General features: G+C 41.9%; 1 protein-coding gene across 1 annotated transcript in view; it reads right to left on the bottom strand.

Annotated features, from left to right (window-relative positions):
* Nucleotides 1-25,149, bottom strand: part of LOC128687528 (sodium-coupled monocarboxylate transporter 1-like) — a 230,617-nt gene that overhangs the window by 127,151 nt on the left and 78,317 nt on the right. Inside the window, exon 3 of the mRNA XM_070083859.1 lies at nt 23,809-23,949. Coding sequence (XP_069939960.1) covers nt 23,809-23,949 — 141 coding nt within the window. The remainder of the gene's footprint in view (nt 1-23,808; nt 23,950-25,149) is intronic.

The raw sequence follows: 25,149 nt of genomic DNA, 5'->3' as shown, positions 1-25,149 counted from the left end.
AAATCACGTTTAAGGCGATTCAGTTCAACGTACGTTCTTACTTTACAATTAGACACCTACTGGCCGAGCTCCTTGAAGCAGAGAGGCCAGATATTGTTTTGCTAAACAGTACCTGCCTCAAAGCCCCTCAATGTATCCGCCATTATGGTTATACTGCACTACAGTCCCCCTATGATCCCCACGATGGGGTTGCCATCCTTGTCAATTCCAACATAAAACATGAATTTCTCCCAATCCCTTTTATTCACCAACACTGTCTTGCGGTCAGAATACACACCCACCTTGGCCCCTTTATCTTTTTCACCACCTATGCTCGCCCAAACACTACTCTCAACATACACGACCTCTCCTTAGTCTTCAACTACACCAACACACCAACTTACCTACTAGCTGACATGAATGCCAAACACACTGCCTTTCATCACACCAGTAACAACCAACTTGGTCACCAATTACTCAACTTCACAAACCATAAACACCTAATTCATCTTGGCCCAGACTTCAATACCTTCTTCAACCACACGGGCCAAGGCAAACCAGACATCATTCTGGCAAACCGAGCCAGCTCTCTATTTCAACATTACATCTCACCTGGCCCTATTACAGGCTCTGATCACATCCCAGTCATCTTACACATCTCCTCCAACCCTATCCTCATTCCAACCACACCTTCATTCTCCTACAAGAACGCTGACTGGGATGCTTTCAAACAACACATAGACAATATTAACCTCACCTATGACTACAACAACAAACCTATCTCTGACATCGATACTCAACTTGATCTCATCCAGGACACCATTACACAAGCAGCCAACATCGCAATACCAAAGAAAACTCACACCACTCGTTATTCCTTCAAACCGTCACTCAGAACAAGAAGACTAATTATCTGCTACCACAACCGCTTCCTCTACAACACACATAGATTTAATCAAGTCCGATTAGATCTCACTTACCTTAGAAACAACATTTTACACAGCCTAGACCAAGACCACAACAATCACTGGTCACGACTAATACAACAAGCGGACAGGCAGCGTGTTAAAAACACTAAAGCCTTCTGGAACTTTATCAAAAAAATCAGAGGCACTACTCCCACCAACAAATTCAAACACATCACCCACAACAACACACACATCTCAGACCCACAGGCTGCTACCAACATCTTCAAACACATCTGGGAGAACATCTTCCACGCTCACCCACCTCACCCTAACGTTATTCAACACATTCAGAACATAGAACACTGGAACACTGCACACACACAAGAAACAACACCAGACAGCCACATACATCTAGACACTCTTACCTCCTCCCAAGAACTCGACACTCCTTTCACCAACACAGACATTAAAACTCTCCTCAGACACCTTCCTCCAAAGGCTCCTGGTGCCTCTGGCCTAAACCATATTATCCTGAAACACCTTCCTGACTCTATCATTACTGCCTACACAAACCTCCTCAATGCCTCCCTTGCCTCTGGATACTTCCCTTCCCTCTTCAAAGCTGCTACTGCTATCCTCCTTCCTAAACCCAATAAAGACCACTCTGACCCTAGAAACTATCGCCCTATCAGCCTCCTCGAAACTTTAGGAAAACTCTTTGAAAAACTCATTAATCATCGCCTTCGCAGATACCTGGAACATAATTCTCTACTTTCAGATGGCCAGTTTGGCTTCAGAACACACAGATCCACACAGGATGCCATTAACATCATTCTCAACTACATCCACATAAACACAAAACAAAGAAACAGGACAGCCCTGGTTGCAAAAGACGTTGAAAAAGCTTTTGACACTGTGTGGCACGAGGGGCTCAAGTACAAACTCTGCACTAACTTCAACCTGCCTCTCAATACTCGTAAACTCCTCTGCAACTTCCTAGACGGCCGTACCATGAGAATCAAATTCCAAGGCTGTTACTCTGACTACTTCACACTAAATGCTGGAGTACCCCAGGGATCTGTCCTTTCCCCTACCCTCTACATTTTATACACTAACGACATTCCAACACCTATATACCACAACTCCATCACACTAGCCTATGCAGACGACATTACACAACTTATCACTCATGCCAATATAGATACACTCACACACAAAACACAAAATGAGGTTGACAGGATAGCCATCTGGGAACAAAAATGGAGGATCAAAACCAATGCAGCAAAATCCAGCATTACGTATTTTAACTACAGGAAACGTGATCCTCCATTACCTGTCGAACTCAGAACAGCTGACACCCGCACTTACTTCCCTATCACACAATCTGTCACTGTCCTTGGCGTTAATCTTGACTACCTTCTTCGTTTACACGGACACATTCACTCAAGGCATGCAATAGCTAGTAAGGCCCTTGCGGGCCTCTACAAGCTGAAACATGCCTCTCAACGCACCAAACTACACCTCTACAAATCCCTAATACGTCCTCTGATAACTTACTCTCCTCTAGCCCTCTCTCTTGCAGCAAAAACAAACTTACTTAAACTGCAGCGTGTCCAGAACAAGGCGCTGCGCTGGGTGCTTGATGTCAGATGGGAGGACTTCGCCACAAGCGAGTCTCTCCATGCCCAGTTAGACGTCCCTGCGCTGAATCTGTACTGGAAGAGGCTCAGTGACAGACAGATAGACAAACTTGAGACACGACATGACTACTGGACCTCTCTCCTTGACGAAGACATTCGCAGACCCACAAACCAACACAACCTTTTCTACTCCTTGCATGATCCTGCTCCTAACCCTACTTACAAATAACCTTGGATCCGCTGACAGGTACCTTCTAAGACAGGTACCATTCTCTGACCCACGTTCGCCTTAGCTTTTTTGGGTTAAGACATGACTCAGTTCTGCACTCCTCTCTAGCTCTAAAGGTCGCAAGTCCCTTACTCCCAGCTCACCCCACCGGAGTCCCAACAGAAGAACCGGAATTTCTCTTTTCAATATCTGTCCCACGATCGCCTTTGCTGCTGGGTTAAGCCCTGGCTCTATTTCTACGACTAAGAACACTCCTCTCCAGCACTATTCTTCGTCTGTCCCGTCTTCCCCGCTCATCCCATTTGGGATCTTACCTGAACTTTCGTTCGTTCGTTCACCCCAGGTAGTTCTGTTTGTGACTTGAAAAAGCCCACTGTGTGGGCGAAACGTAGTCAATAAAGGATCACATTATACTGCATTTGTGTTTATATTAACTCTCTGCTTTCTATTGGTAAGCCATGCGTCAATCTATGCTAGAACTTTACCTCCTATACCATGAGCTGCCACTTTTCTTAAGAGTCTCTTGTGAGGTACTCTGTCGAAGGCTTTACTAAAATCCAAATAAACAATATCATATTCCTTATCACTGTCAACTGCCTCAAATGTTCTATTGAAGAACGTCAGTAAGTTTGTCAGGCAGGAACGACCTCTCGTGAATCCATGCTGAGATTCATTTATCAAGTTATGCTCTTCAAGGTGACTTCTGATAATGTCAGCTATAATTGATTCTAATAACTTGCCCACTATAGATGTCAGGCTTATTGGACGGTAATTTGAAGGAGTGGACTTATCCCCTGATTTGAATATAGGAACCACATTAGCCATCTTCCACATCTCTGGCACAACACTGGTAAGGATGGACGCATTGAATACACTCGTTAATGGCTGACTAAGCTCCATCTTGCATTCCTTAAGTACCCTTGAAAACAACTCATCGGGTCCCGGGGACTTATTTTGTTTCAGTTTGTCTATCTGTTTAATAACCATGTCCCTCGTGACAGTAATATTAGTTAACTTAAATTCATCAGGAACTAAATAATTGTTAATTACTGGAATCTCATTTACATCTTCCTGTGTAAAAACTGACAAAAAATAGTCATTAAATAAGGAACACATTTCCAGTTCATTATCCGTCAGCTGTCCATTCCCAGATTTCAGAGGTCCTACTTTTTCCTTCACCTTCGTCCTATACACTTGAAAGAACCCCTTTGGATTAGTCTTTGATTCATTAGCGACTCTAATTTCATAGTCACGTTTAGCCTTTCTAATCGCCTTTTTTACTTCTCTTTTAAGCTGAACATATTGGTCAGTAAGGTTAACCTCTCCTCTTCTGATGCGCCTATAAATTCCCCTTTTCTCCCCTAATAGATGCTTTAACCTCCTGTTAACCCATTTGGGATCGTTATTATTAGACCTAATTTCTCTCTGGGGAATGTATATACTCTGGGCACTGTGTACATTATTAAGAAAACAATCATAAGTAAGATTATCGTCAATAAAATCATTAGCTAGATAACCCCAATCAAGATTAGACAGATGTTCCCTAAGTCCATTATAATCGGCAGAACGAAAATCGGGGATTTTTACTGTATTATCATTATTCTTGCATTCCCAATTAATGCTAAAGGTGATGGATTTGTGATCACTTGCGCCAAGCTCTTCAGTGATCTCCAGATTATTCACTAGTGTTTCCTTATTTGACAAGACTAGGTCTAGCAAATTATTACCCCTGGTAGGTTCAGTTACACTCTGTTTCAGAAAACAGTCCTGAACTGTTTCCATGAAGTCACTGGACTCTAGATTACCTGTCAAAGAATTCCAGTCAATTTGGCTAAAGTTAAAGTCCCCTACTATGACTACGTTACTGTGTCCAGAAGCCCTAACAATTTCGTCCCAAAGAAGTCTCCCTCTATCGTGATCCAAGCCTGGAGGTCGGTATATTACACCTAGAATTAGTTTTTCTTGACCCTCCACGAACTCTACCCAAACAGACTCTGTTACTGCTCCATCTATTTTTATACCTTTTTTTATGCAACAATTAATATTTTCTCGAACATACAATGCAACTCCTCCCCCCTTCCCATTACATCTATCCACATTGAATAACTTAAATCCCTGAATATTACACTCAGCAGTCATATCCCGACTCTTTAAATCATACCACGTTTCAGTTAATGCAATGATATCAAAGTTCCCAGCACATGCTACCAAACGTAGTTCATTAATTTTATTTCTTGCACTTCGACTGTTAGCATAAAAGACCATCATATGTTTTTTCTTCTGCACATTTTTCCTATTCATCTTTGTTTTTACACAATTTCTGAAATTATCAATAGCCAGAGTTACTCCATGACAGTTACTATTAAGATTCTTAATATCAGAGCATAAGTCAATATATCCATACTCATTATTAATCATTTCTAAACCCATACCTCTAACTAATCCTAGTTTAAAGTCCTAACAACCTCCTCAACTGAGTTAGCAAGAAAACCAACACCTGCCCTGGATAAGTGAACCCCATCCCTGGCATACATGTCATTTCGACCATAGAAGTTGTCCCAGTTGTCAATGAATGGTACTGCATTATCCTTACAGTGTTTATCCAGCCAACAATTAATACCAATTGCTCTGGACAACCATTCATTTCCAACACCTCTTCTTGGCAAAATGCCACATATAACAGGGCGCCCCCCCTTGTTCCTAATCATGTCTATAGCTGTCCTGAACTTTCTAACTAAATCCTCACTTCTACGCTTGCCTACATCATTGCCTCCAGCACTGAGGCAAATAATAGGATTGATCCCATTACCGTTCATGATGTTGTCAAGCTGGCTAACAATGTCCTCCATCCCAGCCCCAGGAAAGCATACCCTTTGTCTCCTACTCCTGTCCTTCAAGCAGAATGCCCTATCCATGTATCTAACCTGGCTATCCCCAACAACAACAATATTCTTACCTTCCTTGTCGTTCGTCGTGACGATCCCAGTAGAAGACTCACATTCGTCGGGTAGCACCGAGAATGCGTTGGAGGTTTCCACGGGAGTTTCCACAGCAGTCTCTTTCTTCTTCATCGTTTCTGGCTTTCCATTCGTCTTCTTGATCGTCAACTTCGTCGTCCCCTGCTGTCCAGCCACTGACCACGATCCCTTCTTGACCTGAGGACTCGAAACAGGAGGACTACTATGTATCCTCTTGTTTTCCTCGGTCAATCGCCGTATCTCCATCTTCGCTGCCTTCAATTCTTCCTTAAGTTGCTGGTAAATTTGCTCGATGGAGGGCATCTTGGTTCAGCACGGGAGCAAACAAGACACTTCTTCACAGAGTTAAGTACAGGTCAGAGGTAAGTACAGTGATGTATAGAGCTGTAAAATAACTTTTGGACTTCTGTTACTTATACTTCTTGAGATAAATCCAAGTAATCTGTAGGCCTTGTTGCGCACACTGAGGCACTGCTGTCTTGGCTTTAGATTTCTGCTTACCATGACTCCCAAGTCTTTTTCACATTCTGTATGACCAAGCTCTACTTCACCTAGATTATAGCTTCGAGGGTTATTTTCATTACCAAGGGCAAGTACCTTACACTTATCCACATTAAACTTCATCTGCCATTTCTCAGACCAAGACATTAATTTGTTCAAATCGTCCTGGAGTTCATTGATATCCTCCTCAGAGTGAATTATACGGCCTATCTTTGTATCATCAGCAAACTTACTCATGTCACTAGTAATCCCTTCATCAAGGTCATTAATGTAAATTATGAACAAGAGAGGGCCTAAAACTGATCCTTGTGGAACGCCACTAGTCACTAATCCCCATTCAGATTTCACTCCATTAATGGTAACTCTCTGCTTTCTATTGGTAAGCCATGCCTCAATCCATGCTAGAACTTTACCTCCTATACCATGAGCTGCCACTTTTCTTAAGAGTCTCTTGTGAGGTACTCTGTCGAAGGCTTTACTAAAATCCAAATAAACAATTGAACATTAAAATGGTATAAAATACCGACAGGTTGTTAGGTAAGACACATATGCAACAGTTAGGTATCTTTATTATGAAACGTTTCGCCTACACAGTAGGCTTCTTCAGTCAAGTACAGAAAAGTTGATAGAAGTAGAAGATACTTGAAGACGATGTAATCAGTCCATCACCCTTAAAGTTTTGAGGTGGTCAGTCCCTCAGTCTGGAGAAGAGCATTGTTCCATAGTATGAAACATATTGTTTCATACTATGGAACAATGCTCTTCTCCAGACTGAGGGACTGACCACCTCAAAACTTTAAGGGTGATGGACTGATTACATCGTCTTCAAGTATCTTCTACTTCTATCAACTTTTCTGTACTTGACTGAAGAAGCCTACTGTGTAGGCGAAACGTTTCATAATAAAGATACCTAACTGTTGCATATGTGTCTTACCTAACAAATAAACAATATCATATTCCTTATCACTGTCAACTGCCTCAAATGTTCTATTGAAGAACGTCAGTAAGTTTGTCAGGCAGGAACGACCTCTCGTGAATCCATGCTGAGATTCATTTATCAAGTTTAAGATTCATTTATCAAGTTATCTCTGACTTTTGTTCTATAGACCTGGAAAAAACTTTTTGGGTTAGTTTTAGAATCCCTAGCAACTTTAATTTCATAGTCCCTTTTAGGTTTTCTTATCCCCTTTTTAATGTCCCTCTTAATGTCAATATACTCATTCATAAGATGACCCTCGCCTCTTTTGATACGCCTATAAATTCCTTTCTTATGCCCTAGTAGATATTTCAGCCTATTATTCATCCATTTTGGGTTATTTCTATTTGATCTAATTTCCTTATAAGGGATAAACGTTCTTTGAGCAGCATGTATTGTGTTCAGAAAACTGTCATATTGATATCATTGAAGTGTATAAGTGGATGACGGGCATAAAAAAGGGAGACATTAATAAAGTACTGAGGGTGTCGAACCAGGTAAGAACCAGGAATAATGGATTTAAGTTGGATAAATTTAGATTTAGAAAGGACATAGGTAAGTACTGGTTTTCTAACAGAGTTGTAGATGCGTGGAACAGTCTTCCCAGTGGGGTGATAGAGGTTAGGACCTTGGGTAGCTTTAAGAAGAGACTGGACAAATATATGAGTGGGAGGGGCTGGGTTTGATTGGTGTCAAGGGGTACGGGAGTTATTTCTTGAGTAGCTTTAGGTAGTTAGGTAAGACACATATGCAACAGTTAGGTATCTTTATTAATAAAGATACCTAACTGTTGCATATGTGTCTTACCTAACAACCTGTCGGTATTTTATACCATTTTAATGTTCAATCAGTAGCTTTAGGTAGATGTCGTTTTGATAAGGACCTGCCTCGTATGGGCCAGTAGGCCTTCTGCAGTGTTCCTACATTCCTATGTTCTTATGTTCTTAAGAAAAGTGACAGCTCATGGTATAGGAGGTAAAGTTCTAGCATGAATTGAGGCATGGCTTACCAATAGAAAGCAGAGAGTTACCATTAATGGAGTGAAATCTGAATGGCGATTAGTCACTAGTGGCGTTACACAAGGATCAGTTTTAGGCCCTCTCCTGTTCATAATTTATATTAATGACCTTGATGAAGGGATTACTAGTGACATGAGTAAGTTTGCTGATGATACAAAGATAGGCCGTATAATTCACTCTGAGGAGGATATCAATGAACTTCAGGACGATTTGAACAAATTAATGTCTTGGTCTGAAAAATGGCAGATAACATAAGAACATAAGAACATAAAAACGTAGGAACACTGCAGAAGGCCTACTGGCCCATACGAGGCAGGTCCTTATCAAAACGACATCTACCTAAAGCTACTCAAGAAATAACTCCCTAACCCCTTGACACCAATCAAACCCAGCCCCTCCCACTCATATATTTGTCCAGTCTCTTCTTAAAGCTACCCAAGGTCCTAACCTCTATCACCCCACTGGGAAGACTGTTCCACGCATCTACAACTCTGTTAGAAAACCAGTACTTACCTATGTCCTTTCTAAATCTAAATTTATCCAACTTAAATCCATTATTCCTGGTTCTTACCTGGTTCGACACCCTCAGTACTTTATTAATGTCTCCCTTGTTTATGCCCGTCATCCACTTATACACTTCAATGATATCTCCCCTCATTCTACGCCTCTCCAGAGAGTGGAGATTTAAGGCTTTAAGTCTATCTTCATACGGGAGGTTCCTTACACAGTAAATCATTTTAGTCATTCTTCTCTGTATGTTCTCTAATGAGTCTATGTCCATCCTGTAGTAAGGGGACCAAAACTGAGCAGCATAATTCAAATGAGGCCTCAATAGTGATGTATAGAGCTGTAAAATAACTTTTGGACTTCTGTTACTTATACTTCTTGAGATAAATCCAAGTAATCTGTTGGCCTTGTTGCACACACTGAGGCACTGCTGCCTTGGCTTTAGATTTCTGCTTACCATGACTCCCAAGTCTTTTTCACATTCTGTATGACCAAGCTCTACTTCACCTAGATTATAGCTTCGAGGGTTATTTTCATTACCAACGGCAAGTACCTTACACTTATCCACATTAAACTTCATCTGTCATTTCTCAGACCAAGACATTAATTTGTTCAAATCGTCCTGGAGTTCATTGATATCCTCCTCAGAGTGAATTATACGGCCTATCTTTGTATCATCAGCAAACTTACTCATGTCACTAGTAATCCCTTCATCAAGGTCATTAATGTAAATTATAAACAAGAGAGGGCCTAAAACTGATCCTTGTGGAACGCCACTAGTGACTAATCCCCATTCAGATTTCACTCCATTAATGGTAACTCTCTGCTTTCTATTGGTAAGCCATGCCTCAATCCATGCTAGAACTTTACCTCCTATACCATGAGCTGCCACTTTTCTTAAGAGTCTCTTGTGAGGTACTCTGTCGAAGGCTTTACTAAAATCCAAATAAACAATTGAACATTAAAATGGTATAAAATACCGACAGGTTGTTAGGTAAGACACATATGCAACAGTTAGGTATCTTTATTATGAAACGTTTCGCCTACACAGTAGGCTTCTTCAGTCAAGTACAGAAAAGTTGATAGAAGTAGAAGATACTTGAAGACGATGTAATCAGTCCATCACCCTTAAAGTTTTGAGGTGGTCAGTCCCTCAGTCTGGAGAAGAGCATTGTTCCATAGTATGAAACATATTGTTTCATACATATTGTTTCATACTATGTTTCATACTATGGAACAATGCTCTTCTCCAGACTGAGGGACTGACTACCTCAAAACTTTAAGGGTGATGGACTGATTACATCGTCTTCAAGTATCTTCTACTTCTATCAACTTTTCTGTACTTGACTGAAGAAGCCTACTGTGTAGGCGAAACGTTTCATAATAAAGATACCTAACTGTTGCATATGTGTCTTACCTAACAAATAAACAATATCATATTCCTTATCACTGTCAACTGCCTCAAATGTTCTATTGAAGAACGTCAGTAAGTTTGTCAGGCAGGAACGACCTCTCGTGAATCCATGCTGAGATTCATTTATCAAGTTAACGACCTCTCGTGAATCCATGCTGAGATTCATTTATCAAGTTTAAGATTCATTTATCAAGTTATCTCTGACTTTTGTTCTATAGACCTGGAAAAAACTTTTTGGGTTAGTTTTAGAATCCCTAGCAACTTTAATTTCATAGTCCCTTTTAGGTTTTCTTATCCCCTTTTTAATGTCCCTCTTAATGTCAATATACTCATTCATAAGATGACCCTCGCCTCTTTTGATACGCCTATAAATTCCTTTCTTATGCCCTAGTAGATATTTCAGCCTATTATTCATCCATTTTGGGTTATTTCTATTTGATCTAATTTCCTTATAAGGGATAAACGTTCTTTGAGCAGCATGTATTGTGTTCAGAAAACTGTCATATTGATATCATTGAAGTGTATAAGTGGATGACGGGCATAAAAAAGGGAGACATTAATAAAGTACTGAGGGTGTCGAACCAGGTAAGAACCAGGAATAATGGATTTAAGTTGGATAAATTTAGATTTAGAAAGGACATAGGTAAGTACTGGTTTTCTAACAGAGTTGTAGATGCGTGGAACAGTCTTCCCAGTGGGGTGATAGAGGTTAGGACCTTGGGTAGCTTTAAGAAGAGACTGGACAAATATATGAGTGGGAGGGGCTGGGTTTGATTGGTGTCAAGGGGTACGGGAGTTATTTCTTGAGTAGCTTTAGGTAGTTAGGTAAGACACATATGCAACAGTTAGGTATCTTTATTAATAAAGATACCTAACTGTTGCATATGTGTCTTACCTAACAACCTGTCGGTATTTTATACCATTTTAATGTTCAATCAGTAGCTTTAGGTAGATGTCGTTTTGATAAGGACCTGCCTCGTATGGGCCAGTAGGCCTTCTGCAGTGTTCCTACATTCCTATGTTCTTAAGAAAAGTGACAGCTCATGGTATAGGAGGTAAAGTTCTAGCATGAATTGAGGCATGGCTTACCAATAGAAAGCAGAGAGTTACCATTAATGGAGTGAAATCTGAATGGCGATTAGTCACTAGTGGCGTTACACAAGGATCAGTTTTAGGCCCTCTCCTGTTCATAATTTATATTAATGACCTTGATGAAGGGATTACTAGTGACATGAGTAAGTTTGCTGATGATACAAAGATAGGCCGTATAATTCACTCTGAGGAGGATATCAATGAACTTCAGGACGATTTGAACAAATTAATGTCTTGGTCTGAAAAATGGCAGATAACATAAGAACATAAGAACATAAAAACGTAGGAACACTGCAGAAGGCCTACTGGCCCATACGAGGCAGGTCCTTATCAAAACGACATCTACCTAAAGCTACTCAAGAAATAACTCCCGTACCCCTTGACACCAATCAAACCCAGCCCCTCCCACTCATATATTTGTCCAGTCTCTTCTTAAAGCTACCCAAGGTCCTAACCTCTATCACCCCACTGGGAAGACTGTTCCACGCATCTACAACTCTGTTAGAAAACCAGTACTTACCTATGTCCTTTCTAAATCTAAATTTATCCAACTTAAATCCATTATTCCTGGTTCTTACCTGGTTCGACACCCTCAGTACTTTATTAATGTCTCCCTTGTTTATGCCCGTCATCCACTTATATTCTACGCCTCTCCAGAGAGTGGAGATTTAAGGCTTTAAGTCTATCTTCATACGGGAGGTTCCTTACACAGTAAATCATTTTAGTCATTCTTCTCTGTATGTTCTCTAATGAGTCTATGTCCATCCTGTAGTAAGGGGACCAAAACTGAGCAGCATAATTCAAATGAGGCCTCAATAGTGATGTATAGAGCTGTAAAATAACTTTTGGACTTCTGTTACTTATACTTCTTGAGATAAATCCAAGTAATCTGTTGGCCTTGTTGCACACACTGAGGCACTGCTGCCTTGGCTTTAGATTTCTGCTTACCATGACTCCCAAGTCTTTTTCACATTCTGTATGACCAAGCTCTACTTCACCTAGATTATAGCTTCGAGGGTTATTTTCATTACCAACGGCAAGTACCTTACACTTATCCACATTAAACTTCATCTGTCATTTCTCAGACCAAGACATTAATTTGTTCAAATCGTCCTGGAGTTCATTGATATCCTCCTCAGAGTGAATTATACGGCCTATCTTTGTATCATCAGTAAACTTGTAATAAAGTTGGTAGAATTACCGACAATATGTAAAGTAAAAGGACACAAGTGCAACTAATGTGACATTTATTGTGGCAACGTTTCGCTCTCCAGGAGCTTTATCAAGCCAATGGCTTGATAAAGCTCCTGGAGAGCGAAACGTTGCCACAATAAATGTCACATTAGTTGCACTTGTGTCCTTTTACTTTACATCAGCAAACTTACTCATGTCACTAGTAATCCCTTCATCAAGGTCATTAATGTAAATTATGAACAGGAGAGGGCCTAAAACTGATCCTTGTGGAACGCCACAAGTGACTAATCCCCATTCAGATTTCACTTCATTAATGGTAACTCTCTGCTTTCTATTGGTAAGCCATGCCTCAATCCATGCTAGAACTTTACCTCCTATACCATGAGCTGCCACTTTTCTTAAGAGTCTCTTGTGAGGTACTCTGTCGAAGGCTTTACTAAAATCCAAATAAACAATATCATGTTGTTAGGTAAGACACATATGCAACAGTTAGGTATCTTTATTTCGAAACGTTTCGCCTACACAGTAGGCTTCTTCAGTCGAGTACAGAAAATTTCTACTGCAGTGTTTGACACGATGGAAATAAATGGTATAAAATACCGACACAATGGCAATATAAACACAAATGCAGTATAATGTGATCCTTTATTGACTACGTTTCGCCCACATAGTGGGCTTTTTCAAGTCACAAACAGAACTACCTGGGGTGGAAGGAACGCGAGTATTTATAGTCCGGCTGAGGTCAGGTGAAGAATGCTGCATCTGATGATGTACCGAGTGGGGTTATAGAGTCTAAAAACTTGGGTAGCTTGGAAAGGAGATTGGATAAGTTTGTGAGCAGACCTTCTACAGTGTTCTTATGTGGTATAGCGATGAAGAAGTTTCTTGGCAAGTGGTTCTATAACATAGCTGAACCACTTGCCAAGAAACTTCTTCATCGCTATCCCACATAAGAACACTGTAGAAGGTCTGCTCACAAACTTATCCAATCTCTTTTCCAAGCTACCCAAGTTTTTTTAGACTCTATAACCCCACTCGGTACATCATCAGATGCAGCATTCTTCACCTGACCTCAGCCGGACTATAAATACTCGCGTTCCTTCCACCCCAGGTCAGAACACTTCGACAGTGAGAAGCGATCAAGAGACTTAGCTCGAGTGGTGACGTGTGCTTACCTAACACATCGACGATCTCGCCTCTCTCGAAATTACCCCGTGTTGAGTAGTGCTTTGAGTAGTGCTTGCTGGACCTTCGTCTTCCTCTCCACCATCAGGATTGGTGCGTCGGTGGTTGCCGACCGAAGGGCAGGAAGCCTCTTGCTGCCTGAATTCTCTTCGCCTGTTGACTGCACGCCATACAGCCAGTCTCGCCACCACTCAGGATATACAGTGCTCCATCAAGCTACAGTTCACCTCCTCAGTGTCCTGCGCCAGGCAAGTACGTGTGTCTACTTACACGTACTTGCCTAGCTGAGTACTCTCACTTTTTGGCCGATTGTCACCTCCAATTACATCTTTTCGTAATTAGACGATGCCTTCGTTGCCTTCCACCTCCCACCCCCCTTCCACTCTCCCCCAACCTCCCACACCTGCCTCTGCTTCTACTAAATCCAATTCCTTCTCGCTAAACCTTAAATTTTCTAATCCTGATGCCACTATCTGTCCGGAAAATTTATTATATCAGATCACTGGTGCACCTCAACTTAAAGTCTTCAAAACCAACTCAGGCTTCAAACTCCTTCTTGACAAACATTCCTACGAAGCGTACACCTCAAGCGATACCAGACAAAAACTTCTCAACGCAGGCTTCACCATTATTTGGACTCCTGAGCACCGTGCCAAAAGCACAGTCATTGCTAAACACGTAGACTACTCTCTCCTGACAGCCTATGACACAGACAAAGAAGACTTAATAAAAGATATCAGTACTAAGAACAAAGTCTCTGTCGACGATATTTACAGACCAGAAAACTCTACCATTCTCAAAATACGCTGTTCTACTCCTGCTGACGCCTCTACACTCTTCAGTCAAGGAATCTTTGCCAAGACCATCCGCATTCCTCCAAACGCTCTCTTCACTCCGAACTTCCACCCAATCACACAATGTCTTAAATGCTACAAATTCGGCCACGACAAAAACACATGCACATCTACACAAGTCTGCTCCAGATGTTCAGCAACTGGCCACTTCTGGAATACTTGCAACCTCCCCCTTAAATGTTCTAACTGCGGCGGGTCACACACTGCAGTTGCAAATTCCTGCCCTTCTAGAAAGCACATTCTCTCCTCCCTCAGAGCAAACCAACCTCCCTCCCTACCCAACCCCTTCCCTGCTCCTCCCTCCCCTTCCTTACCTCCCTCCCCTTCCACACCTCCCTCCCCTACCCCCAATGCCTGGGCCTCCCCACGCACTTGGTCTACCTCTTCTACTCTATACACATCAAACACCAACACACAGACTACAAGCACTTCTCCTTCTACACCCACACTAGACTACAAAACTAACTGTCAACTTGCCACTGCTGCCCACTCTGCGATGGTAATCTCACAAGCTTACCAATCAGACTACTCACATGTCCTTAACCTAATCTTGTCTGCTAACAATCTTCCCTCTTTAATTATCCCTCCTTCCTGCTTCTCTTCCAAGCCTCCTACAACCTCTCCCTCCTTCCTCTCTCCCACCCCCCCACTTCCTACTCCCACCAGCTCTCCTCCTCCACTACCTCTCTTCACTACTTCTACACCTCCCACCAACACCCCTACTGCTACGACCACCCCTCCCCCCACTTCCTTACCCACTTCATCCCCTTCCAAAGCTTCCACTTCCTCACAGCTTAGCAAAACTTCCACTTCCTCTGCATCAACCTTCGCCCACTCCACCACAACCAAAACCTCATCCAGGTCCAACTCCACCTCCTCCAGACAAAATCCACTCAAACCTAAACCTACCCCAACTTCTAACGGACAGACCAAAGAACATAAAAACAGATCCATCTCTTCCTCCCCCTCCAGGAAACGGGTCCGTAGCACCTACAAACACACATCCACTGATGGCACCACTATCACGGGCTTTAATCCAAACTCCTCCCCCGACATTAACTTTGCTAAGACGAAACCATTAAATCACGTTTAAGGCGATTCAGTTCAACGTACGTTCTTACTTTACAATTAGACACCTACTGGCCGAGCTCCTTGAAGCAGAGAGGCCAGATATTGTTTTGCTAAACAGTACCTGCCTCAAAGCCCCTCAATGTATCCGCCATTATGGTTATACTGCACTACAGTCCCCCTATGATCCCCACGATGGGGTTGCCATCCTTGTCAATTCCAACATAAAACATGAATTTCTCCCAATCCCTTTTATTCACCAACACTGTCTTGCGGTCAGAATACACACCCACCTTGGCCCCTTTATCTTTTTCACCACCTATGCTCGCCCAAACACTACTCTCAACATACACGACCTCTCCTTAGTCTTCAACTACACCAACACACCAACTTACCTACTAGCTGACATGAATGCCAAACACACTGCCTTTCATCACACCAGTAACAACCAACTTGGTCACCAATTACTCAACTTCACAAACCATAAACACCTAATTCATCTTGGCCCAGACTTCAATACCTTCTTCAACCACACGGGCCAAGGCAAACCAGACATCATTCTGGCAAACCGAGCCAGCTCTCTATTTCAACATTACATCTCACCTGGCCCTATTACAGGCTCTGATCACATCCCAGTCATCTTACACATCTCCTCCAACCCTATCCTCATTCCAACCACACCTTCATTCTCCTACAAGAACGCTGACTGGGATGCTTTCAAACAACACATAGACAATATTAACCTCACCTATGACTACAACAACAAACCTATCTCTGACATCGATACTCAACTTGATCTCATCCAGGACACCATTACACAAGCAGCCAACATCGCAATACCAAAGAAAACTCACACCACTCGTTATTCCTTCAAACCGTCACTCAGAACAAGAAGACTAATTATCTGCTACCACAACCGCTTCCTCTACAACACACATAGATTTAATCAAGTCCGATTAGATCTCACTTACCTTAGAAACAACATTTTACACAGCCTAGACCAAGACCACAACAATCACTGGTCACGACTAATACAACAAGCGGACAGGCAGCGTGTTAAAAACACTAAAGCCTTCTGGAACTTTATCAAAAAAATCAGAGGCACTACTCCCACCAACAAATTCAAACACATCACCCACAACAACACACACATCTCAGACCCACAGGCTGCTACCAACATCTTCAAACACATCTGGGAGAACATCTTCCACGCTCACCCACCTCACCCTAACGTTATTCAACACATTCAGAACATAGAACACTGGAACACTGCACACACACAAGAAACAACACCAGACAGCCACATACATCTAGACACTCTTACCTCCTCCCAAGAACTCGACACTCCTTTCACCAACACAGACATTAAAACTCTCCTCAGACACCTTCCTCCAAAGGCTCCTGGTGCCTCTGGCCTAAACCATATTATCCTGAAACACCTTCCTGACTCTATCATTACTGCCTACACAAACCTCCTCAATGCCTCCCTTGCCTCTGGATACTTCCCTTCCCTCTTCAAAGCTGCTACTGCTATCCTCCTTCCTAAACCCAATAAAGACCACTCTGACCCTAGAAACTATCGCCCTATCAGCCTCCTCGAAACTTTAGGAAAACTCTTTGAAAAACTCATTAATCATCGCCTTCGCAGATACCTGGAACATAATTCTCTACTTTCAGATGGCCAGTTTGGCTTCAGAACACACAGATCCACACAGGATGCCATTAACATCATTCTCAACTACATCCACATAAACACAAAACAAAGAAACAGGACAGCCCTTGTTGCAAAAGACGTTGAAAAAGCTTTTGACACTGTGTGGCACGAGGGGCTCAAGTACAAACTCTGCACTAACTTCAACCTGCCTCTCAAAACTCGTAAACTCCTCTGCAACTTCCTAGACGGCTGTACCATGAGAATCAAATTTCAAGGCTGTTACTCTGACTACTTCACACTAAATGCTGGAGTACCCCAGGGATCTGTCCTTTCCCCTACCCTCTACATTTTATACACTAACGACATTCCAACACCTATATACCACAACTCCATCACACTAGCCTATGCAGACGACATTACACAACTTATCACTCATGCCAATATAGATACACTCACACACAAAACACAAAAAGAGGTTGACAGGATAGCCATCTGGGAACAAAAATGGAGGATCAAAACCAATGCAGCAAAATCCAGCATTACGTATTTTAACTACAGGAAACGTGATCCTACATTACCTGTCGAACTCAGAACAGCTGACACCCGCACTTACTTCCCTATCACACAATCTGTCACTGTCCTTGGCGTTAATCTTGACTACCTTCTTCGTTTACACGGACACATTCACTCAAGGCATGCAATAGCTAGTAAGGCCCTTGCGGGCCTCTACAAGCTGAAACATGCCTCTCAACGCACCAAACTACACCTCTACAAATCCCTAATACGTCCTCTGATAACTTACTCTCCTCTAGCCCTCTCTCTTGCAGCAAAAACAAACTTACTTAAACTGCAGCGTGTCCAGAACAAGGCGCTGCGCTGGGTGCTTGATGTCAGATGGGAGGACTTCGCCACAAGCGAGTCTCTCCATGCCCAGTTAGACGTCCCTGCGCTGAATCTGTACTGGAAGAGGCTCAGTGACAGACAGATAGACAAACTTGAGACACGACATGACTACTGGACCTCTCTCCTTGACGAAGACATTCGCAGACCCACAAACCAACACAACCTTTTCTACTCCTTGCATGATCCTGCTCCTAACCCTACTTACAAATAACCTTGGATCCGCTGACAGGTACCTTCTAAGACAGGTACCATTCTCTGACCCACGTTCGCCTTAGCTTTTTTGGGTTAAGACATGATTCAGTTCTGCACTCCTCTCTAGCTCTAAACGTCGCAAGTCCCTTACTCCCAGCTCACCCCACCGGAGTCCCAACAGAAGAACCGGAATTTCTCTTTTCAATATCTGCCCCACGATCGCCTTTGCTGCTGGGTTAAGCCCTGGCTCTATTTCTACGACTAAGAACACTCCTCTCCAGCACTATTCTTCGTCTGTCCCGTCTTCCCCGCTCATCCCATTTGGGATCTTACCTGAACTTTCGTTCGTTCGTTCACCCCAGGTAGTTCTGTTTGTGACTTGAAAAAGCCCACTGTGTGGGCGAAACGTAGTCAATAAAGGATCACATTATACTGCATTTGTGTTTATATTGCCACCGAGTACAGAAAAGTTGATAGAAGCAGAAGATACTTGAAGACGATGTAATCAGTCCATCACCCTTAAAGTTTTTAGGTGGTCAGTCCCTTAGTCTGGAGAAGAGCATTGTTCCATAGAATGAAACAATATGGAGATGAAGTGACAGGATGGAGCCTTATATAGCGCAAAGAGGTGAGACGTAGGTCACTAGAAGAGGTAAGAACTCAGATGTTGGGAGGTCAGTTCCATAGTCAGTTCCTGACTATGGAACTGAACTTCTCCAGGCCGAGGGACTGACAACCTCAAATTCTACGACTTTAAGGGTGATGGACTGATTACATCGTTTTCACATCTCTACTGTTCCTGCCTACTTTCTGTATTCGACTGAAGAAGCCTACTGTGTAGGCGAAACGTTTCGGAATAAAGTTGTCTAACTGTTGCATATGTGTCTTACCTAACAACCTGTCGGTATTGTATACCTTTTTGATGTTCAAGGTGACTTCTGATAATGTCAGCTATAATTGATTCTAATAACTTGCCCACTATAGATGTCAGGCTTATTGGACGGTAATTTGAAGGAGTGGACTTATCCCCTGATTTGAATATAGGAACCTCATTAGCCATATTCCACAAATCTGGCACAACACTGGTAAGGATGGACGCATTGAATACACTCGTTAATCGATGACTAGGCTCCATCTTGCATTCCTTAAGTACCCTTGAAACCAACTCATCGGGTCCCGGGGACTTTTTTTGTTTCAGTTTGTCTATCTGTTTAATAACCATGTCCCTCGTGACAGTAATATTAGTTAACTTAAATTCATCAGGAACTAAATAATTGTTAATTACGGGAATCTCATTTACATCTTCCTGTGTAAAAACTGACAAAAAATAGTCATTAAATAAGGAACACATTTCCAGTTCATTATCCGTCAGCTGTCCATTCCCAGATTTCAGAGGTCCTACTTTTTCCTTCACCTTCGTCCTATACACTTGAAAGAACCCCTTTGGATTAGTCTTTGATTCATTAGCAACTCTAATTTCATAGTAACGTTTAGCCTTTCTAATCGTCTTTTTTACTTCTCTTTTAAGCTGAACATATTTGTCAGTAAGGTTAACCTCTCCTCTTCTGATGCGCCTATTAATTCCCCTTTTCTCCCCTAATAGATGCTTTAGCCTCCTGTTAACCCATTTGGGATCGTTATTATTAGACCTAATTTCTCTCTGGGGAATGTGTATACTCTGGGCACTGTGTATATTATTAAGAAAACAATCATAAAAGCAGATCCCTTCATATTCATAAGTATGATTATCGTCAATAAAATCTTTAGCTAGATAACCCCAATCAAGATTAGACAGATGTTCCCTAAGTCCATTGTAATCGGCAGAACGAAAATCAGGGATTTTTACTGTATTATCATTATTCTTGCATTCCCAATTAATGCTAAAAGTGATGGATTTGTGATCACTTGCGCCAAGGTCTTCAGTAATCTCCAGATTATTCACGAGTGTTTCCTTATTTGACAAGACTAGGTCTAGCAAATTATTACCCCTTGTAGGCTCAGTTACACTCTGTTTCAGAAAACAGTCCTGAACTGTTTCCATAAAGTCACTGGACTCTCGATTACCTGTCAAAGAATTCCAGTCAATTTGACTAAAGTTAAAGTCCCCTACTATGACTATGTTACTGTGTCCAGAAACCCTAACAATTTCGTCCCAAAGAAGTTTCCCTCTATCGTGATCCAAGCCTGGAGGTCGGTATATTACACCTAGAATTAGTTTTTCTTAACCCTCCACGAACTCTACCCAAACAGACTCTGTTACTGCTCCATCTATTTTTATACCTGTTTTTATGCAACAATTAATATTTTCTCGAACATACAATGCAACTCCTCCCCCCTTCCCATTAGATCTATCCACATTGAACAACTTAAATCCCTGAATATTACACTCAGCAGTCATATCCCGACTCTTTAAATCATACCACGTTTCAGTTAATGCAATGATATCAAAGTTCCCAGCACATGCTACCAAACGTAGTTCATTAATTTTATTTCTTGCACTTCGACTGTAAGTATAAAATACCATCATATGTTTTTTCTTCTGCACATTTTTGCTATTCATCTTTGTTTTTACTCAATTTCTGAAATTATCATTACCCAGAGTTACTCCATGACAGTTACTATTAAGATTCTTAACATCAGAGCATAAGTCAATATATCCATACTCATTATTAATCATTTCTAAACCCATACCTCTAACTAATCCTAGTTTAAAGTCCTAACAACCCCGTCAACTGAGTTAGCAAGAAAACCCACACCTGCCCTGGATAAGTGAACCCCATCCCTGGCATACATGTCATTTCGGCCATAGAAGTTGTCCCAGTTGTCAATGAATGGTACTGCTTTATCCTTACAGTGTTTATCCAGCCAACAATTAATACCAATTGCTCTGGACAACCATTCATTACCAACACCTCTTCTTGGCAAGATGCCACATATAACAGGGTGCCCCCCCTTCTTCCTAATTATGTCTATAGCTGTCCTGAACTTTCTAACTAAATCCTCACTTCTACGCTTGCCTACATCATTGCCTCCAGCACTGAGGCAAATAATAGGATTGATCCCATTACCGTTCATGATGTTGTCAAGCCAGCTAACAATGTCCTCCATCCCAGCCCCAGGAAAGCATACCCTTTGTCTCCTTCCCCTGTCCTTCAAGCAGAATGCCCTATCCATGTATCTAACCTGGCTATCCCCAACAACAACATTCTTACCTTCCTTGTTGTCGTTCGTCGTGACGATCCCAGTAGTCGACTCACATTCGTCAGGTAGCACCGAGAATGCGTTGGAGGTTTCCACAGGAGTTTCCACAGCAGTCTCTTTCTTCTTCATCGTTTCTGGCTTTCCATTCGTCTTCTTGATCGTCAACTTCGTCGTCCCCTGCTGTCCAGCCACTGACCACGATCCCTTCTTGACCTGAGGACTCGAAACAGGAGGACTACTACGAATCCTCTTGTTTTCCTCGGTCAATCGCCGTATCTCCATCTTCGCTGCCCTCAATTCTTCCTTAAGTTGCTGGTAAAGCTGCTCGATGGAGGGCATCTTGGTTCAGTCCACGGGCGCAAACAAGACACTTCTTCACAGAGTTAAGTACAGGTCACCACTGAGTTAAGTACAGGTCACCACTGAGTTAAGTACAGGTCACCACTGAGTTAAGTACAGGCCACCACTGTTCTTATGTTCTTAAATCTTAGCTTATCTAATTTAAATCCATTTCTGCGGGTTCTCTCTTGGAGAGATATCCTCAAGACCTTGTTAATATCCCCTTTATTAATACCTATCTTCCACTTATACACTTCGATCAAGTCTCCCCTCATTCTTCGTCTAACAAGTGAATGTAACTTAAGAGTCTTCAATCTTTCTTCATAAGGAAGATTTCTAATGCTATGTATTAATTTAGTCATCCTACGCTGAATGTTTTCTAACGAATTTATGTCCATTCTGTAACATGGAGAACAGAATTGAGCTGCATAATCTAGGTGAGGCCTTACTAATGATGTATAAAGCTGCAGTATGACCTCTGGCCTTCTGTTGCTTACACTTCATGATATAAATCCCAGTAATCTATTTGCCTTTTTACGTACGCAAATCATGGGTTAGGTTAGTAACCACCACAGATTATAGCAATATACAGCAAGACTTAATTTAAAGTTGGTTCTCCAGAACTGGGTTAATTGTCACCACATTTGTATCCGTATTTGTAGATACCTGGAGGGTGTTCCAGGGGTAAACGCCCCCGCAGTTCCACTTTTACTTTAGAATTACATAAAGTGATTGACTGGTAGAGGCTAGGATGAGCTTTTAGTCTAATTTCAGATTGTGAAGGCTTACTCAGCCCTGTAATAACTTCAGACAGTATTACCAAGGTTGGCTCCTCCTCAGGAAAATTAATGAATAGAAAAAGAAATAATAACAGCCAAACATAAACACTTTATTATATAGAAAGTATAAAATATAAAACACTTAAATATGAAATATTAATCCTACATTAAAGAAAATGAAAAATGAAAAATATAAATGATAACTGAATTCAGCGCTAATATATATAGGGATGTCTGATGTTGGTGACACTGTGTTGTTGAAATCGTAGCCGTTGCTGATGATAGGGGGGGGGTCGCAGGTGTTGGTTACGACCCACTGGCTAGTTCTTCACAGTATAGCCTTGAGTATTCTATCCTAATGAAAGGAAAACAGGTTCTTTACCACTGTAATGATGATGGGTTACGTCCTGCAATTTCATACAGGTGCACAGGGAATTAAATCCAAAAAGGGGAAGTCTCAGGACGTTAGTCCATCTCCACCAGTTCTTCTCGTTGATTGACAGGTGACCCTCTCTGTCATCCAAGCTGAAAAGATAGACAGGTTACCCACTGCTTAAATAATCACTCTCCATGATAAGTACAATACCTAAAAGATGTGGTGATTATTACAACAGTCAACATTAAGCAAGGCTGAAAAGACTAAGTTTATTATTGGTCAAAAGTGAAGCTTTCAACCCATAAATCCACTAGAATACAAGGCAGGTATGTACTCACAGTAGTGCTGGGAGCTGTGAGTCTAGTGATTACTGTTTGGACCAGAGCCCCACAAGTCACCTTTCGGGGGGGGGGGAAGGAGGAGGGGAAGGGATAGTGGGAGCTAGACTGACCCTACCTTAACTAGCAGCCGGCAGTCAAACTATTACTTTCGGGGTTGGGGAAAAAGGCAGGAATAGCGGGAGCTTGACTTACCCTACCTTAACAAGTAGCCGGCAATGAAACTATCACTTTCGGTGAAGGGGAAAAAAAGGCGGGAATAGCGGGAGCTTGACTTACCCTACCTTAACAAGTAGCCGGCAATGAAACTGTTGTTACTATATACTCCCTCGCTACTCCTATCTATTGAACTTTTCCCTCACACAGATTTTAATGTGAATTGCAAAACCATATGGGACATTTAGCACAAAACTCAAGAACGTTCGATTCTCCACCTACTCTTGCACTCAGGGTTTTTCCTGATCAGGTTGATATTTACTTGCCTCTTTGATGTTTGAAGGTTACTGACAGACACAAGCCTCTGGAAAGATGACTGGCTGAAAGCCAGCGTATATAGGCATAAGTGGAGGCCCATTGCTGCTGACGACCAAAAGGTATGACGAATCAGTGGGCTGGGGTCGAGACTGTGGACAAATAAAACTGGTTATTATTTTTTATATGAAATATTAAATCCACTTTGGTTATTTGTCACAAGATCTGGTGAAGGTTCGAGACTATCTCCGATAAAGGTGAGATATGGATGGTGTTGCAAGTTCAAGGATCTTGACAGTCCTCACCATGAAGTGACTTATGAAACTCTGTCCCTGAAATAAGTGCACAAAAGATCAAGCCTCCACCATTCCTTGCGATGAATGACCCCACACAGATTTCAAAATCTAAATAAATGAAATATATATATATAAATACCTTCAGGAAGATTTTACCTATATTAAACACTACAGGCACTCAGCAGAAACTCACATTTATGAGAGGAACTTTATGACGACGTTTCGGTCGGTCCTGGACAGAGTGTCAAGTCACAAACGGGTTGAGAAAAGGTAGGAAAGGTCTCATGCCATTACGGTAGGGGGGGTGGGGGAAGATAGGAGTGGTAGTAGAAGTAGTTGTAGTAATGATGGTGGTAGTGGCGTAGTAGTAGTAATAATAGAAGCATTAGTAACATAGTAGTGGTAGTAGTAGTATATGTAGCCGCAGTGGGAGTGGCAGTAATGCGGTAATGACAGTAGTAGAGGTAAATGCAAAAGTATAGTGGAGTAGTAGTATTGAAAGAATTTGCTACTGCTACTACCACTACTACCACTACTACTACTACTACTACAGTGGTTGTAGTAGTAGTAGTAGTACTAGTAGTGGAGGTAACTATTGGCCAAGTGCCGTTTCACCGACGTAAACCTTGTCACAACTACCACAGGGATTGTGTAATCCTCTGCATTGATTTGTTCAAGGTTCTTCAGCTTGGCCATGGTCAGGAATCAGTGAAGAGTCTAGTACCAGCTTGTGCGAGTACTCTGTCCTCGTCAAGAATCTCTGGACTTCGAATTCGGTATACCCTTAGGAATAATCCAACGATGATGTTCCGTTTGGTCTTAGTACCCTGACTAAAATAGAAGTGTACGATCGTTTTTATATGTATGATTCCTGTAAACTTGGGATCTTTGAGTGCTCTTATTTCTGTTTTGTAAATGAGGGCGTCGAGAAAAGGTAAGCTGTCATTGGTCTCTTCCCACAGTTAATAAATAAGACACATGTGCAACACTTCGGTATCTTTATTGAGGAAACGATTCGCCACACAGTTGCTTCATCAGTCCAATACAAAGTCACTG

Source organism: Cherax quadricarinatus, chromosome 11 (genome assembly GCF_038502225.1).
Source record: "Cherax quadricarinatus isolate ZL_2023a chromosome 11, ASM3850222v1, whole genome shotgun sequence".
NCBI classification, from domain to species: domain Eukaryota; kingdom Metazoa; phylum Arthropoda; class Malacostraca; order Decapoda; family Parastacidae; genus Cherax; species Cherax quadricarinatus.
Note: the sequence above shows the minus strand (reverse complement) of the source record. Positions and strands in the feature narration are given on the sequence as shown.